At 52.2% G+C, this 14,474-nt stretch overlaps 7 protein-coding genes across 7 annotated transcripts; 2 read left to right on the top strand and 5 right to left on the bottom strand.

The window, feature by feature from the left end:
• Window positions 1-335: 335 nt before the first annotated feature.
• Window positions 336-933, bottom strand: BDV14DRAFT_63233 (uncharacterized protein). Its single transcript, XM_073777186.1, has one exon. The coding sequence runs from the start codon at window positions 834-836 to the stop codon at window positions 531-533; it is 306 nt and encodes a 101-aa protein (XP_073627814.1). The 5' UTR covers window positions 837-933; the 3' UTR covers window positions 336-530.
• Window positions 934-999: 66 nt separating this feature from the next.
• Window positions 1,000-1,689, bottom strand: BDV14DRAFT_63211 (putative Cu-dependent DNA-binding protein). Its single transcript, XM_073777184.1, has 2 exons — window positions 1,462-1,689; window positions 1,000-1,405 (listed from the first exon to the last, which is right to left on the bottom strand). The coding sequence occupies exons 1-2, from the start codon at window positions 1,535-1,537 to the stop codon at window positions 1,164-1,166; spliced, it is 318 nt and encodes a 105-aa protein (XP_073627813.1). The 5' UTR covers window positions 1,538-1,689; the 3' UTR covers window positions 1,000-1,163.
• A 1,014-nt stretch (window positions 1,690-2,703) lies between these two features.
• BDV14DRAFT_63216 (putative actin polymerization protein Bzz1) lies at window positions 2,704-5,532 on the bottom strand. The gene is made up of 6 exons (XM_073777185.1): window positions 5,241-5,532; window positions 5,157-5,183; window positions 4,525-5,052; window positions 4,398-4,478; window positions 3,179-4,349; window positions 2,704-3,130 (listed from the first exon to the last, which is right to left on the bottom strand). The coding sequence occupies exons 1-6, from the start codon at window positions 5,280-5,282 to the stop codon at window positions 2,745-2,747; spliced, it is 2,235 nt and encodes a 744-aa protein (XP_073627812.1). The 5' UTR covers window positions 5,283-5,532; the 3' UTR covers window positions 2,704-2,744.
• A 201-nt stretch (window positions 5,533-5,733) lies between these two features.
• dbp5 (ATP-dependent RNA helicase DBP5) lies at window positions 5,734-7,991 on the top strand. The gene is made up of 6 exons (XM_073777183.1): window positions 5,734-6,050; window positions 6,141-6,309; window positions 6,375-6,872; window positions 6,919-7,156; window positions 7,209-7,409; window positions 7,479-7,991. The coding sequence occupies exons 1-6, from the start codon at window positions 5,993-5,995 to the stop codon at window positions 7,752-7,754; spliced, it is 1,440 nt and encodes a 479-aa protein (XP_073627811.1). The 5' UTR covers window positions 5,734-5,992; the 3' UTR covers window positions 7,755-7,991.
• A 462-nt stretch (window positions 7,992-8,453) lies between these two features.
• BDV14DRAFT_189914 (Zn(II)2Cys6 transcription factor) lies at window positions 8,454-10,583 on the bottom strand (the record flags this gene model as incomplete). Its single annotated transcript, XM_073771265.1, has 2 exons — window positions 8,454-9,768; window positions 9,826-10,583. The coding sequence occupies 2 exons, from the start codon at window positions 10,581-10,583 to the stop codon at window positions 8,454-8,456; spliced, it is 2,073 nt and encodes a 690-aa protein (XP_073627810.1).
• A 375-nt stretch (window positions 10,584-10,958) lies between these two features.
• Window positions 10,959-12,507, top strand: BDV14DRAFT_173796 (aspartate aminotransferase family protein). The gene has a single exon (XM_073768798.1). The coding sequence runs from the start codon at window positions 11,127-11,129 to the stop codon at window positions 12,450-12,452; it is 1,326 nt and encodes a 441-aa protein (XP_073627809.1). The 5' UTR covers window positions 10,959-11,126; the 3' UTR covers window positions 12,453-12,507.
• Window positions 12,508-12,815: 308 nt separating this feature from the next.
• Window positions 12,816-14,168, bottom strand: BDV14DRAFT_208956 (dipeptidase; the record flags this gene model as incomplete). Its single annotated transcript, XM_073775526.1, has 3 exons — window positions 12,816-13,562; window positions 13,616-13,679; window positions 13,732-14,168. The coding sequence occupies 3 exons, from the start codon at window positions 14,166-14,168 to the stop codon at window positions 12,816-12,818; spliced, it is 1,248 nt and encodes a 415-aa protein (XP_073627808.1).
• Window positions 14,169-14,474: the final 306 nt, after the last annotated feature.

Here is a 14,474-nt window from a genome sequence, read left to right as displayed (position 1 = left end):
CTGAATTGTAGCTTTGATCGGTAACTATTGTGAGTCGATGGATGGATGACAAGCTAGCCAGTAAGTTAGCCGAGCATGGGGGGTTAGGAGGAGATGGATTGATATATGTAGAAATCTTAGTTCGATTCTTTTATTTTTGAGATGTGGACCGATCAAGGGTATACGCTGTATAAGTCTTAGGAAGGGGGTGGAAGTGGAGATGTGTGCACCGTGTATGTTATAGTCATTGTACCGGTAGCTTATATGTGTCGATGAGTCTCAAGGAGGTATTGCATATAAAGAGTCCAACTAGATCTTATACTTCTAGCTTCTACTTGACATGTTCTTGGCAACATTCTAAAGAACGGTGGGATGGGCGAATACGGAGGTAAGGTGCTGTGTTCCCCAACCGATGCTCACGGAGTCGAGACTTCATCAACTCGGTCATGTCATCATGGTCGCCAACTTTGGCTACCGTTAGATAAGCACGGAATAGGCAGGTTTCACTGCAGAGACAGTAATGGTGAGTGACAAAAGTCACTCAACCAGTGTTATTGGAACCCATGATCATCAGAGAACCATCTCCAGTCTGCTTCACCCACATCATCCTGATATTGATACGCGTCGAGATCAAAGTCCTCCAGGGAGGGGAAAGCAGCGGCCCCACCACCATCCAGCAAGGTGGGATCCGTGTATAAGCTGTCGAAAGGGCTCACCATCGACACCGTGACCGGAAAATCGGAAATGGAGCACAGCGGGTGTGGAAACGAGTCAAGAGGCATGTCGAGAGGCGAGAGGCCATGGTATGAAGACTGACTAGACGGGGCAATATAGTGAGGATGCTGAGGAGATCGCATAGATGTCTGAGTTGCTGATCTTGATGAAAATTGCCGGCCGTGAGACCCGGGAATTGTACGGTGGTGCGGCGCTCCCTGTGGTGCGCCTCGGCCTCCGGTAGTTGCTGAGCCCCGAGCACGTGGGGTAGAGGCAGGGACAGCAGTACTGGAGGATCGAGAACCACGACGGTCTCCCGGACGCGACGAGGCCTGGCTCACGGTAGTGGACGATGGAGGAGAGGCAGAAGTTGCCGGACGCGGCGCGAGAGGAAGGAGCGCTGGAGGGCTTGAACGAGTGTATCTACCACCTGATGCTCCCTGTTTGGCAGGCGAGGGAAGAAATGGCAATTAGTATGAACATTTCGAATGCACAACTTGATGGTTTTGCTTAGTGGTGTTGTGTTTTCTCTTCCTTCTCTTGCGGTGTGATGTGTGAAGTGGTGATGCTCTAACATTTTGCGCCTGGGCTCTCAGCTCGGCCTCACGTTTTAGTTTGGTATGCTCTTCTGGCGAACTGCAGGGAGTGCAGTTGCATATTGAGCAGGTCGAATAAGGACGACCCTTGCGGTTGATGCGAGTTAATGGTCGATCTAGGAAGGGCAGTGAGAAAACGAGGCCAGGGCGAATGGGAAAGCGGGAAAGATACCATGATGTTTACAGGTAGAAACGCGATGGCCGCGCACGCAAGCTTCACAAGCCCACTTTTCACCGTCTATGAGCATCCCTCGAAGGCGCGGTAATGAGGGAAGAGAAAACGAGCCATGGTGCCGAGGAGGATGAGATGCGATTTATACGGCAGGAATGTGGATCGGAGGGGAGCAGCTAGTCGACTGGGGAATCGGGGAAGGTCGAAAGGCATTATTGGAAGCAGGGTAAAAGCACCTGGCACGGACTAGCAGGGGAGCTCTGGAGCTGGAGCTGTCCCCGGCCAACACAGCCACGGGACAAGATGATGAGCTCCAGGGATCCTCCTCTTTGTCGCGCTGAGACGGTGAATGTGTGCGGCATTTTCCGAACAAATCGGCATCAACAGTGTCGAGATTCCCCATCTGTGCTAGTTGCAGCGGTCAACAATTCCCTCAACCATCGCATGGAGTCTCGAGATCCCGCAGTTTTTGTGTAATATTCATGGCGAATCTTCAGCAAGGGCTTACTGCACGTCATACCAGTCCCCGGATGCCTGGCCATAGAGTTCAACTGGATTGAAGAAGACCAGCAAAAAGACAACGCTCGGGTCACCATGAGGCTGGTACGAGTGCGCAAAATACCAATCATATGAAAGTGGGCTGCATGCGAAATGAATGGAGGTGGCTGAGCACAGCCTGCGTCTGAGGTTGTTTAAAGCTTATCGAGAGAGCCAATCTGCAGTCGTCTTTGCCAGAGCTGCGATGCGGTCATCGGGGTGCCATTGCAGGATTGGTTGCATTCGGGTGGGATATGAGCATAGTGATGTAATCAGGAGAGAACCAATCCATAATCAGTTCTGTTCAATCGCTGATTCTTGAAGGGTGTTGAAGAGCAGTCTTCAACTGAGTCAGGCAAGAAGGAACAAGAATGGAGAACAGGGACTGTTGGTGGAGAATTGGGAAGTCTTGGCAGGTCAAAGGTGGCTAGTGTCACCTGTGGCTCCTCAGGCAGCAGCAATACCGTACCAGCCACAAAATCCCTCAATTCCCATGCCTCCAATTTACATCATGGAAAGACGAGCCATGGTAGGCACTACTTGGAAATTGGAGTATGATGCAGAGGTTCAAATGCGGCTTGGCTCTACTCCATGCAACTATCCAGATGCATCCAGCCGTGCAGCGAAAGACAAGACAATACAACAAGATAGCAACAGCAAATGACAATGCGCTAGTCTCCAAACTCCACGATGCAGCCCAGATCAAAAACATGCAAGTATGCAAACAGAAACAACGAACAGCCCATCTATGCCTCTTGAATGTAGTTCGCCGGGACGCTCTTTGTAACTCCGCCCCGCTCAACATCCGCCCATCCATCACCGCTGTCACGGTTGACGAGCACAAATCGGTCTCCCTCTGCCATGCTCCACTCCATGTCGCTGCGAGCTTCATACTCGTAAAGTGCTTCAACGTATTGTAGCTTCTTCGCTCCGCGACGAGGGGCAACTGCTGGCCCGACCTTCTTGCCTGCAGCTGCCGCCGCGCTCCCTGCCAAAGATGTAGAAGAGTTTGAGTATGTGGATCCCGCTCTTTCGCGGGTTGGTGCCGCGGCAGGCGATACTTCGAGGTAGGACGCAGGAACAAGACCCTCGGCTGAGGATTCTGAGCGAACGCGCATCCAGCCCGATCCATCTGATCAGGTTAGTGATTCCTATACGGACCTATGGTTGAGTTGCTTACCATCTGGTTCGAGAATGGACACCTTTTCGCCTTCTTGAACAGTAACTTCGTCTGCCCCAGTAGCTTGGTATGGATAAAGCATTTTCCCACGCGGTTCGCTACTCTTCTGCGGCGCAGGGGCAAAAGGCAATTCTGCCGCCGGCGGAGGAGCGATATATTGAGCTGGCGGAGGAGCGAGGACTCGGTTTCGTTTCGCGTTTGGTTTGGTTGCGGTGGGAGCAGCCGGAGCCGGAGCAGCCGGGCTGGCAGGAGTGCTATCGGGATGTTCTGAGACGGATTCTTGAGTACCCACATTCGATAATGACCGGTTGGCACTGACAGCGTAACCAGAGCTCAAGGAGTTCATTGTGTCTCGCCGAGCAAGCGAAGGGGCTGTAGATGAAGCAGCGGTGGGTCCAAGATCAACAGCTGGTGCTGCGCTCGCTTGTTCTTGACGCTCTACCTTGAGCCTCTTCTTCTCCTCTTTAGTCTGTTCTCCTGGACACTCCGCCGGTACCTTCATTTCACACTTGCTGTGGCAGGTGTAGCCGCAGTCCCGGCAGTCGAAGCCTTTGGCTGATAGTCCCCAGATGCGTTCTCCGCAAAGATCACAATTTGTGGGAATCTTAAAGGTTTGTGATTTAAAGTTGTGATTCTTAGCACCAACTGAAAGATCACCAACGACAGAAATGACCGTCGACGTCTCGACCTCCGCCGTGAGCTTCTTTCGCTCGATCTCATGAAGAGCTTCTTGAAGGAAGAATATCGAGCGTACCACCTCTACCTCACTCCGGTTATCCCGTCCTGCCTGGACGTTCTGGCGTACGCGCTTTGCACTTTCCACGTCTCGGCGTTTTTGGTCAGCCTCAACCCTCAACTCGCGAACTTGCGTCTTGCTCTTGCTAAGAAGGTTGCGAAGGAACACCTTGGCTGCCTCGTCGACAATGAGTGCTTCGTCATCATGCCATACTGGACTAGGCTCGAAGCCTACGTTAGCTGGCTCTTGGAGTTGTGTAACATTGTGCCGCAGGAACATGAGCGAGTCGAGGTGAGGCTGGTTGCGGGGAATTTCATTGATAAGATTCGCCATATGTTCTGAGCTCTTAATGAGAGATCCTTTCTCAAGTTGCGCAGCAACAGACCAGAGCGAATTGAGCTTCGCCACCCTAGTTTCGTTCAGATCTTGGAGGCCCTGGTAGCCAGTCAGATCAAGTATCCTTTCTCAACAACCAAGACTTACATCTAGTATCTCCGGCACATATTCATGGAAGAATCTCTCCTTCATCTTGTTTGTCACATTGATGCTGATAAGATAGGTGTTCTGTCAAGGTCAGACACTAAACATCGGTCCATTGTATCTTCCTTACCTTGACGTTGTTCATCTCCATTATTTGCTGTTGATACACGGTCTGAGCTTTTGTCTTGCCGTGATCAAAGGCACTTTCCATCTTCTTTCTCCTTGATTCAACTTCCTGACAGGCTCCGTCATATTTGCCCTTTACTTTCTTGAGTTCACCAAAGCTAGCTTCCCGTTCCTTTTCGAGTTTCCCGTGGAAGTCGACATGACACTTTCTCAATTCCTCATACTGGGCTGCGGAGTGTTTTAGCGGCTCGGCGACCTGCGCCACCAAGTCCGTTGCGAATTTGTCCCGCTCAGCAGCGTGCGCTTCAACGGCTGATAATTGTGTCGTCCACGTTGTAAGGGAAGCGCTTTCGAGGGACCCGGGGGTCATGGTAGGGTTGTCACCAACACTCAATGGGCTAATCTTCTTGGCTTTCCGGTCGACGTATTTCTTGCACAGACCCGTAAGCTTGGCGGCGTATTCCTTCTCGATCACGCTCCGTTCCCGGTAGAACTGCTGCACTTCTTCCATCCATGATATGCCATTGGAGACCTAGATATAAAGCAACCTTTAGTACCGGTACACATAATCGCATCACGTCTCTTGTATCTGCCGTAGATATCGTGCATGCGGGGAAGTGACTTCGAGGAGCGTACCCAATTGTTGACTGGTTTGAAGGCATCCTATTCCAGCGAGACGTTAGTTCTGATGGCTCAGGCATCTTTAGCAGGAACACCCACCTTCAACTCTGCCCCAAACTGGGGAGCGGCCTCAGCTGCCATCGTTGGAGCGACAGTACCAGAAACTCCGGCACATGCGACAGTGGATCGCAGGCAGCAGCAGAAGTACCTAGGTGACGGATGAAATCCGTGGTGGTTGTAGTCCGGGGTAATGTCTGGCAATTGAACAGGCTATGCAACGAAATCAGCGCGGACCTGCAACCAACAAACAGGACAACGCGCCAGGACCTGCGAGGAGAGTATTGCTTCTTTCCAAGTCTCGCCGGGCAATGCGGGAGAGCGGGGAAGGCTGAAAGGCGACAGGCACAGCGCCGGAGCTAACGTGGTGACAATACCAAACCATCTTGTCAGGCCACGTTGGCTGCCTGAAGGTGGATTTGATTACAGCCTACGTCATTCTCGTACGCGCCGCCCTATCCACCGCCTGCCGTTTTCAAGCAGCCCAAAGCAGACTGGTGTCTTGGCGCGTTCTGGGGTCGGTCCTTTGAGGTCACTGCAGCTGTGTTTTTCTGCTCCTCACTGCTTTCACCTTTGCCCATTGTCACAAATTTAGCTTCTGTTTGCAGTAGCTCAGTCTCGAGACTGTTTACCTCCCGCTTCTAGACACATTCTCATTGAACCCAGTGGACCCTCCTTTGTCCAGCTTGAGCGCTTGTGTTTGGGCTTTCAACTCACCCCGCCAAAGCCTCATCCCCGCCTACCTATATCTACCTTAACTCCGCCAACTTTTCCTTTTTCTCACATATACAATCATGACCTCTGACGCTCCTACCGCTGGCTCCCTTGCCGATCGCGTCTCCAAGCCTGAAGGTATGCGCCGCGCGACCCCAGCTCGATGCCATTGACCCCGCTACTTTGCTCTCATCGCATCCAGTCTGCTAATCTAACTGCGACCTACAGACACAGAGCCTACCACCACCGAAAATGGCCAGACGGATGGCGCCGCGCCTAATCAGGGCGGCTCAGACCTTCAAGAACCTGAGTACAACGTTGAGGTCAAGCTCAGTGACCTTCAAGCCGACCCCAACAACCCCCTCTTCTCTGTGAAGAACTTTGAGGATCTTGGGCTGTAAGTTCCTCCGGGCTACGGGTCTTTCCTCATTCTGCGAAATTCTGACATACTTGCCTGTGTAGTGACCCTCGCATCCTTCAAGGACTTTCCGCGATGAACTTCCGCAAACCTTCTAAGATTCAAGAGCGCGCTCTACCCTTGCTGATGGGTAACCCCCCCAAGAACCTGGTCGGTCAGTCCCAGTCCGGTACTGGAAAGACCGCTGCTTTCGTTTTGAATGCCCTCAGTCGCCTGGACTTGTCCACCGAACAGGCGCAAAAGACTCCACAGGCTTTGATTCTGGCCCCGTCAAGAGAATTGGCCCGCCAGATTGTTGGTGTCATTCAGGTCATGGGACAATTCTTGGATGGACTCAACATCGGTACCGCTGTCCCAGCCGATACGAATGCGCGTCCGACAAAGATGGAGGCCGCGGTTGTTGTTGGTACACCTGGAACTGTCATGGACATGATTAAGAGGCGCGTCATGGTCGCCGCGAAACTCAAGGTTGTCGTTTTGGATGAGGCAGATAACATGCTTGACCAGCAAGGTCTGGGCGACCAGTGTATCCGAGTGAAAGGGTGAGTACTTACCGCTCCTTACTTGGCTCACAACTAATCTGTACAGTCTACTGCCGAGGGACGTCCAGGTCGTTTTGTTCTCCGCAACGTTCCCTGCGCACGTGCACCAATACGCTTCAAAGTTCGCGCCTGCGGCCAACGAACTGACGTTGCAGCACGAGGAATTGACAGTCGAAGGAATCAAACAGTTGTACCTTGACTGTGCAAGCGATGAGGATAAATACAGAACGCTCGTACAACTGTACGGTCTGTTGACCGTTGGTTCTTCAATCATCTTCGTCAAGGTACGCTATCCCTGACTCAGTCTATAGCACACCACTAATCAACAACCGTCAGACCCGAGCCTCCGCCGCCGAAATCGAGAAGCGCATGGTCGAAGAAGGCCACACCGTCGCTTCTTTAACCGGAGGAATCGAAGGTTCCGCCCGTGACGCAGTCATCGACAAGTTCCGCGCCGGCCAAGCCAAAGTCCTCATCACAACTAACGTCCTCGCCCGTGGTATCGACGTCTCCACCGTCTCAATGGTCATCAACTACGTACGTCCCCCGTCACCCATCTCCTAAAGCAAAGCCCGAACGAACCTCCTCACTAACATCCTTGCACAGGACATCCCCGAAATCCACCAAAAGAACCGCGGCGACCCCCGCCAAGCCGACTTCCAAACCTACCTCCACCGTATCGGTCGTACAGGTCGATTCGGCCGCGTCGGTGTCTCCATTTCTTTCGTCTCGAACCGTGAAGAGTGGGAAATGCTCGCTCAGATCCAGAAGTACTTTAGCACGGAAATCCAGCGCATTGATACGAAGGACTGGGATGAGGTTGAGGAAATTATCAAGAAGACGATTAAGAATACCCGTGCTCAGGGGAACTTTGGGCGGTAAAGTCATGGTGTATGAATTGGGTCTATCTGGCTGAGCTGAGTCAACAAGTAAGCTCGTCGGATAAATTGCTAAGAGTGAGAAGGAAGGAGGGGGAGAAGAGCGGCTGGGAAATGGGACATGGAGAACGACGAGAAAGACTTGATGTGATGCAGGGATTATGTGTGAAAGATTAATGACATTTTGACGTTATCAATGGAAGGTAAAGGAAAAATCTAGAGATACCAGTTGATTTACAAAATTCTTCTTATTCCCGTCCTCCTAGTTTATATTTACAATCTACCATCTCTCACTACTTCATTCGTTCCGCCGAGCCACTAGTTGAAGTTGTCGTGTACGCCAGACTATATATACCCGGCCATATCCGTCCAAAGAGGACACCCTCGATCAACCACGGAGTAAGGAAGGCACGCGCGCCGACGTGCCCACCCACCACACCTACCATTTGAGAACCAGGATGCGTTTTGGGAAGGTGCGATGGGAACTGAAGGTGCCTGCCTGTTCCAGATTAGGAAGGCGCGAGTCCGTGGGTGTGGGTGGCATCTGCCGTTCTGAGGTTTCAGTCTTGGACGCATCGCGGGAAGGCGCGATTGGTATCTCAATCGACTGCGCTTGATAGTTTTTAGTGGGTGATGAGAGGTATGCTGCCACGGTGGCCGGGGATCGCTGATTGATCCAAATCCCGATCAGCTTAGGGGGCAATCACCAGATATCGAGCCCCTCTGCGAACCCGACGCCAAACAGCTCCTCCAACAGCGCGGGCTCGATCTCTAGATTCTGCGGTATATCGGGAAACTCAGGCCCAGCCATGCCGTTGCCATTCGCATTGTCTCCAGACCCGGATCCAGTCTCCACCATACCAATGCGGTCAAGCAACTCGCCACAATTCGCCAGGCAATTGTCTGCAAGATCCCAGTCAAAGTTCCGTCTATGCGATTGCAGTGCGGTTATCATGTCTCGGGCAATCTTGAGTGGTGTATTGCGGGTTTCGGTGCGCATGCTTAGACCGCTGCGGAGGAGGAACATTGTGGCGGATGTTAAGGAGAAGGATTGCACGGGGATCCAAAAGCCGAGGAATTGAGTCTCGTCGAGTTCTTGGACTAGAAAGGCGATTTCTTCGGCGGCGCGTTGCGCCTGCATATAGTAAGGAGAGGCGACGTCGTCGGTTACATTGAGGGAATTCTTGCTCATGTTTAGCTGTAGGCGGCGAAGAAGTAACTTAACGGCTAGATAGGCGAGGCGGAAATTTGCGGCGCCGGGGATGTCGAGGTTTATGCCTCTCAGGACAAGATGCCTGACGTCTGAGGAGAGTGACTCTTCCCAGTCGCGCAGAATCTGCTCGAGGTCCATTTCTGTCAAGTCTTTGTCTTTGGATTGGGAAGGGTCATTAGAGACAAGATAAACGTGCTCTAGGTAGCGGGCCAGCACGTCAGTCAGGGTTGCGAGAGCTACAAAAACGGATGCGGCTGCTCGCTCGCTTGGTGAGGTTGAGTTGGGACAGACGTCTTCGATCGTAGGGAGGGGGACGTCGTATTGGGCGCGGTGGACTTGGAGGGGTGTTCCGTAGGCGAGGCTGCACCAGCGATCATGTATGAGCACCAACCACCAGATCCGTATGCGGAGACTCTTTTCCAGAGGTGAGATATTCCAGCTCGATGGATCTCGGTTCAGTCCTAACGCGTTTGATACTGCAACCGCCATACCAACCATACCTCCATTGCCAAACATCGAAGTGCTCGGTCTGCCACAGACATTGATGAGTATAGCCATGATCGACGAGATTCCGGGCGACAAGAACAGCTCCGAATGTAGTGCCTCGTTAGCCTGGTTCCAGATATAGCGAATATCTGGAGTTCGTCCCGACGACAGTCTAGCTGAGCTTTTCCAGTAGACGAGGGAGTTGGCGTAGAGATTACAGAGTAGCGCAGGCGAGATATTCTCTTTGTGCGCTGAGTATGATCCACGGAAAGAGTCTTCGTCGAAGAGAGGAAAGCATGGATTCCCTTTGCGAAAGAACCTAGGCCGTCCTGTCAGCCATTGCTTCTCCGTTCAGGCACTGATAGAACCCACTTACAGATTGAGGTACTCGTCAATGTCCGGATCCATATACTTCTCAATGAGTTCACATTTTGACGCAGCAAATGACTGGTTGGCAACCACCCCCAGCGGTCGCCTCGGCACAGCGTTGAACCTCACGGGGCCGAAGTGTCGATTTGACGAGCTGGTGGATATCATATGCCGTCGCTGAGCAGTGGGGATAGCAGAGAGGTAGCTCTCCAGAATATCATTATCATCTGCGACGGCCGGACTCACAATATGCGAACTGTCATTCTCTGCTTCATTGGCTATCCCCATAAGGTGAGGGATTGCCTTGGGAGTGTTTTGATTCTCTTCAGCCGTGTGGGTAGCATGGGTACCACCAGCATACTGCGGCGCTGGACCGAAAAGCTCAGGTATGGGATGACGAGGATGTGAATCGGCATTGTGCGGCCCATTTCGACTAGCAATTGGGCATGCAGCAGGCTGGGGCCGTGGGTATCTGTTGTGCATACTAGTAGTGGCACCAGAAGCAAGTCTCGATCGCGCAGCTGCAGTAGCCCCCGATCTCCCTAGCCGCGGCCAACCTCGCTGTTGTCTCGGGTTGGCGTTGTCAGGGCTTGGGAAGATACATTCTGTTCCATAGGCCTGGCACATCACGCATACTTCTGCGGGCGACTTTGTCTTGCATCGTGACTTGCGCTTCCGGCATGAGAAGCAGGCTGGATGCAGGTGGGACCGGTATGGCCGGCCTTCACCGGAAAGTTGGCGCGGGGAGCTCGAAGAAGCTTCCATTACATTGACCAGGAGTAAGATAGGATCTTCATAGAGGGAATGGTGTTGTTGATAGAGAGGAGTCGCGGAGAATTCCGTGGCAAAGCTCTCCGGTAGTTGGCAGCTACTGGTACCTATGCTATCAGCAAATCTTATCAGGCACAAACGAGACAACAGTGTGTACGTATCTCGAAGAGCTGAGAGTATCTGATAATGCCGATTATCTAGGTATCCTGTTCGAGTCAATGTCCATGAGTCCACATATTATCCTGGTGATTGAAAGATAATGAGTTTGCCGCGGGCAAGTGGTGGGTCGGTGGAGGGTCTGGATGCGGTCACTCCACGGAACCAAGATAAGATCTCCAATTCTCAACGGCGGAACAACACAACTGATACTCCATCCCAGAGTCTGTATGAAGGCAACTCTAGCATGCCGCGGGGTTGCCCGCGGACAGTACAACACATCACACTTCGATATTTAAGAGATCTATAGTCTGATCTTATCGCCAGAACACCACTCCCCTCTCTATCAGCAGTTCACCACCCTCCCATCACTCAATCACAATGGGCTCTATCGACAATTCGGCAGCTTTCTTTGCGAAAGCAGACAAGCATCTTATGAGCACTGGGGTACCCTACTCTCCAGTTGTCATCACAAAAGCCAAGGGAACGAGGCTCTATGACCAGAATGGTCAATCAATTCTCGATTTCACATCGGGTCAGATGAGCTCGCTTCTTGGTCACTCGCACCCAGAAATCGTCGAAGTTGTCCAAAAGTATGTGGCCGAGCTCGATCACCTCCTCAGCAACATGATCACCCAGCCGGTGGTTGATCTCGCCGAACGTCTGGCACGCTTCCTGCCTGCTCCCCTCGAGAAATCATTCTTCCTCAATACCGGCTCCGAGTCCACCGAGGCCGCTATCAAAATGGCCAAAATGTACACCGGAAAATTCGAAATCATTGCTTTTGCAGCCAGCTATCACGGTCTCACACAGGGCTCCGGCTCTGCTACATACTCAACCGGTCGTCGCCGAGGTGGTCCTTGCATGCCTGGTCAACTCGCATTCCCAGCTCCTTACGCCTACCGCTCCGTATTCCGCAAGCCCGACGGGTCCTATGATTGGGAGACCGAGATGGACTTTGCCTGGTCTATGATCGACCGTCAGAGCGTAGGCTCAATTGCCGCATTCATCATGGAACCCATTCTCTCGACCGGTGGTATCCTAGACCCACCCAAGGGCTACTTTGCGCGCATGGCGGAAGAGTGCAAGAAACGCGGTATTCTAATTATCATGGACGAGGCACAGACTGGCGTCGGCCGAACGGGTAAGATGTTTGCTTTTGAGCACGATGGCATCGTCCCAGACATTCTTGCCCTTTCAAAAACACTCGGATGCGGTCTCCCGCTGGCAGCTGTGAGCACAACCGCTGAAATTGCTCGGGGCTGCAATGAAGCTGGCTTTCTCTGGCTTACGACGCATCTTAACGATCCCCTCACCGCAGCTGTTGGTAACAAGGTCCTTGAAATTGTTGAGCGCGAGGATGTCTGCACGAGAGCTACAGAGCGGGGTGAGCAGCTTCGTGAGGGACTCCTCAAGCTTCAGAAGAAGTACTGGTGCATTGGTGATGTCCGCGGAAAGGGGTTGTTGCAGGGCATTGAAATTATCTCGGACCCTGAGACACGCGCTCCAGGCTCTGAGCTCGGTCAGATAGTTTCTGACCAGGCCATGGCCCGCGGATTGTCCTGCAATATCGTCGCTCTCCCTGGCATGGGTGGAGTGTTCCGTCTTGCGCCGCCTGTTACCGTCACTTCGGAGGAGATCACGGAAGGCCTGGAGATTCTGGACGAGGCATTTGCTTATGCTTTGAAGACGAAGAAGGCTGTCTAGGCAAATAAATATGTTAATATTTCGAATGATGAAGTTGATGTGATCCAATAATGAGAACCTTGCGTAAATAATCTTATACCTCAAATAGAAGGAGCATTTATCATCTCGCACCTTCCTCCTGTATACGAACTTCACAACTGAGGGAAGAAAATACCGACATCCTCTGCGCCACGTGCCTGCTGCCAGACAGAAAATACAGAGACAGACTGGGAAATAGCGACTGATCTCCCGGCTTCCGTGCCTGCCATCTCAAGCATCCTATCTATCCTCGCTCGGGGATTCAATCTGTTTCTTTTGGACGTGAGTGTAGCTCTCTTGACACACGTTGAAACCGCATTATATAAGATTATTCGTGAAACTGGTTTACTCTTTAATATACAGACCCTCCTCCGGCGGAGGAACACCATACCAGTCCAGACCCAGCTTATCTTCAGGGTCCGGGTCAGGCATCTGATAGTAGCCATCGTATCGCCACCACGTGCGATCCTCCCAGACGTCTTCAACCGGCAACACTCCCTCTTCCTTCATCTGATCTCTCACCTTCTCAACATCACCCCAAACCCTCAGCACGTTCTCTCCTGCTACCTTGGCTAATTGCTCCTCGGTAGCTCCTCTGTCCAGAATCGCTTGCAACAGTCGCGGGTAACACTTGACATCTTCCAAGCCCGGAATCACCGATGCGATCCCGTCAAAGTCCGATCCTAACCCAACATGATCCCACCCGATCCGATTAGCTATATAGAAAAGATGGTCGAGAACCATATTCATTGTCGCATCTTTGCGCCGCGTCGCGACGTGCTCGGGAACGAACGTCACCATGATAATACCGTTGTTTTCCTTGACGCGGTCGATTACATCGTCAGGGACATTGCGGGGGCAGTCAAAAACAGACTTGATGTTGGAGTGCGAGAACATGACTGGAGCACGCGTGAGATCTAGGACTTGTCGCGCGCAAGCTTCAGAAACATGCGAGCAGTCAATGATCATTCCCAGTCGGTTCATCTCGACGATTGCCGACTTTCCCAGACAAGACAAACCACCGTGGACTGGGCCGATCTTGGATGTGGAACTATCGGCGAAGGCGTTGTTGCAGACGTGTGTCAATGTGCACTGTCACGTCAGCATTAAGGATACTATCCCCGAGTGGAGTTGACGCCACTTACATATCTAACGCCCAGTCTATAGAATGCTCGGATGATGCCAATACTGTTACCAGCCATGTGCAGTCTACTTTGGTCAGCTCTAATCTTCTCCTCGGACACAAGGGAAGCTGACTCACCCTTCAATTCCAATTGAACAAGCAATCTTCCCCTCCCCATAAATCCTCTTCACGTCGCCCGGTCCATCCACGAGTTGGAACACGTCCGGATAGGATTCAACCAGGCGCAGCGTCAAATCAATCTGTTCAATCGCATCCCGAGCCATATCGCTATACTCCGGCGTCGAGAAATTCTCAGCGGAACGCAAGCACGGTACACAGACAGACCAGAATTGACCGCCAACCGCACCTTCTCTTAATCTTGGGATATCCGTCATTCCCCGCGTGAATCCCTTGTTCAGATCAAACTTGGGATTATTATTAATCTTCCCCTTGAAGATCGCGCGGGGTTGTTGAGGGAGGTCATTATGTCCGTCTATCAGTGGTGTTTCGCGCAGTACGCGTTTCACTCGTTCGTCGATGTCTAGCGACTGGTAGGGATGAGTAGTCGTCGACATGGTGACAGAAACTTTGTATCGATTGCTCTGAAAAGGACAACAACTATCTCGTCATGCATAAGAAGGTGGGCAAAGCGGATATCTTATCGTACCGTCTCCTACTCCAACTCCGCTCCGCAGACGGCTGCTATCTGCTATCTGGCTAGGGCTAGGGGACTTTCCCGCGCAGCTCTCCTCGCCGAGGAGATAAGTCCCGTCCACCCCAGAGATAAGCCCCTCTGGAAGGATTCGGGTGTACTCCAACTCAACCCTACCTATGGGATAGATATCATTATCAGGCAATTCGCTAGTACAATTTAAAGGGTT

This window comes from Aspergillus stella-maris (genome assembly GCF_047715825.1).
Source record: "Aspergillus stella-maris strain CBS 113639 unplaced genomic scaffold BDV14scaffold_29, whole genome shotgun sequence".
NCBI classification, from domain to species: Eukaryota; Fungi; Ascomycota; class Eurotiomycetes; order Eurotiales; family Aspergillaceae; genus Aspergillus; species Aspergillus stella-maris.
The sequence above is the reverse complement of the archived record's forward strand: the minus strand, read 5'-3'. Positions and strand labels throughout refer to the sequence as shown.

Bases quoted from the DNA above. Each gene is read 5' to 3' on its own strand.
- BDV14DRAFT_63233 (XM_073777186.1), bottom strand. From the start codon at position 836: ATGCGATCTCCTCAGCATCCTCACTATATTGCCCCGTCTAGTCAGTCT.
- BDV14DRAFT_63211 (XM_073777184.1), bottom strand. From the start codon at position 1,537: ATGCTCATAGACGGTGAAAAGTGGGCTTGTGAAGCTTGCGTGCGCGGC. The intron at 1,406-1,461 runs GTATCTTTCCCG...TGCCCTTCCTAG, and splicing joins TTCTACCTGTAAACATCATG to ATCGACCATTAACTCGCATC.
- BDV14DRAFT_63216 (XM_073777185.1), bottom strand. From the start codon at position 5,282: ATGGCAGCTGAGGCCGCTCCCCAGTTTGGGGCAGAGTTGAAG. The intron at 5,184-5,240 runs GTGGGTGTTCCT...TCGCTGGAATAG, and splicing joins AGTTTGGGGCAGAGTTGAAG to GATGCCTTCAAACCAGTCAA. The intron at 4,479-4,524 runs GTAAGGAAGATA...TGACCTTGACAG, and splicing joins TGGAGATGAACAACGTCAAG to AACACCTATCTTATCAGCAT.
- dbp5 (XM_073777183.1), top strand. From the start codon at position 5,993: ATGACCTCTGACGCTCCTACCGCTGGCTCCCTTGCCGATCGCGTCTCC. The intron at 6,873-6,918 runs GTGAGTACTTAC...TAATCTGTACAG, and splicing joins CAGTGTATCCGAGTGAAAGG to TCTACTGCCGAGGGACGTCC. The intron at 7,157-7,208 runs GTACGCTATCCC...AACAACCGTCAG, and splicing joins CTTCAATCATCTTCGTCAAG to ACCCGAGCCTCCGCCGCCGA.
- BDV14DRAFT_173796 (XM_073768798.1), top strand. From the start codon at position 11,127: ATGGGCTCTATCGACAATTCGGCAGCTTTCTTTGCGAAAGCAGACAAG.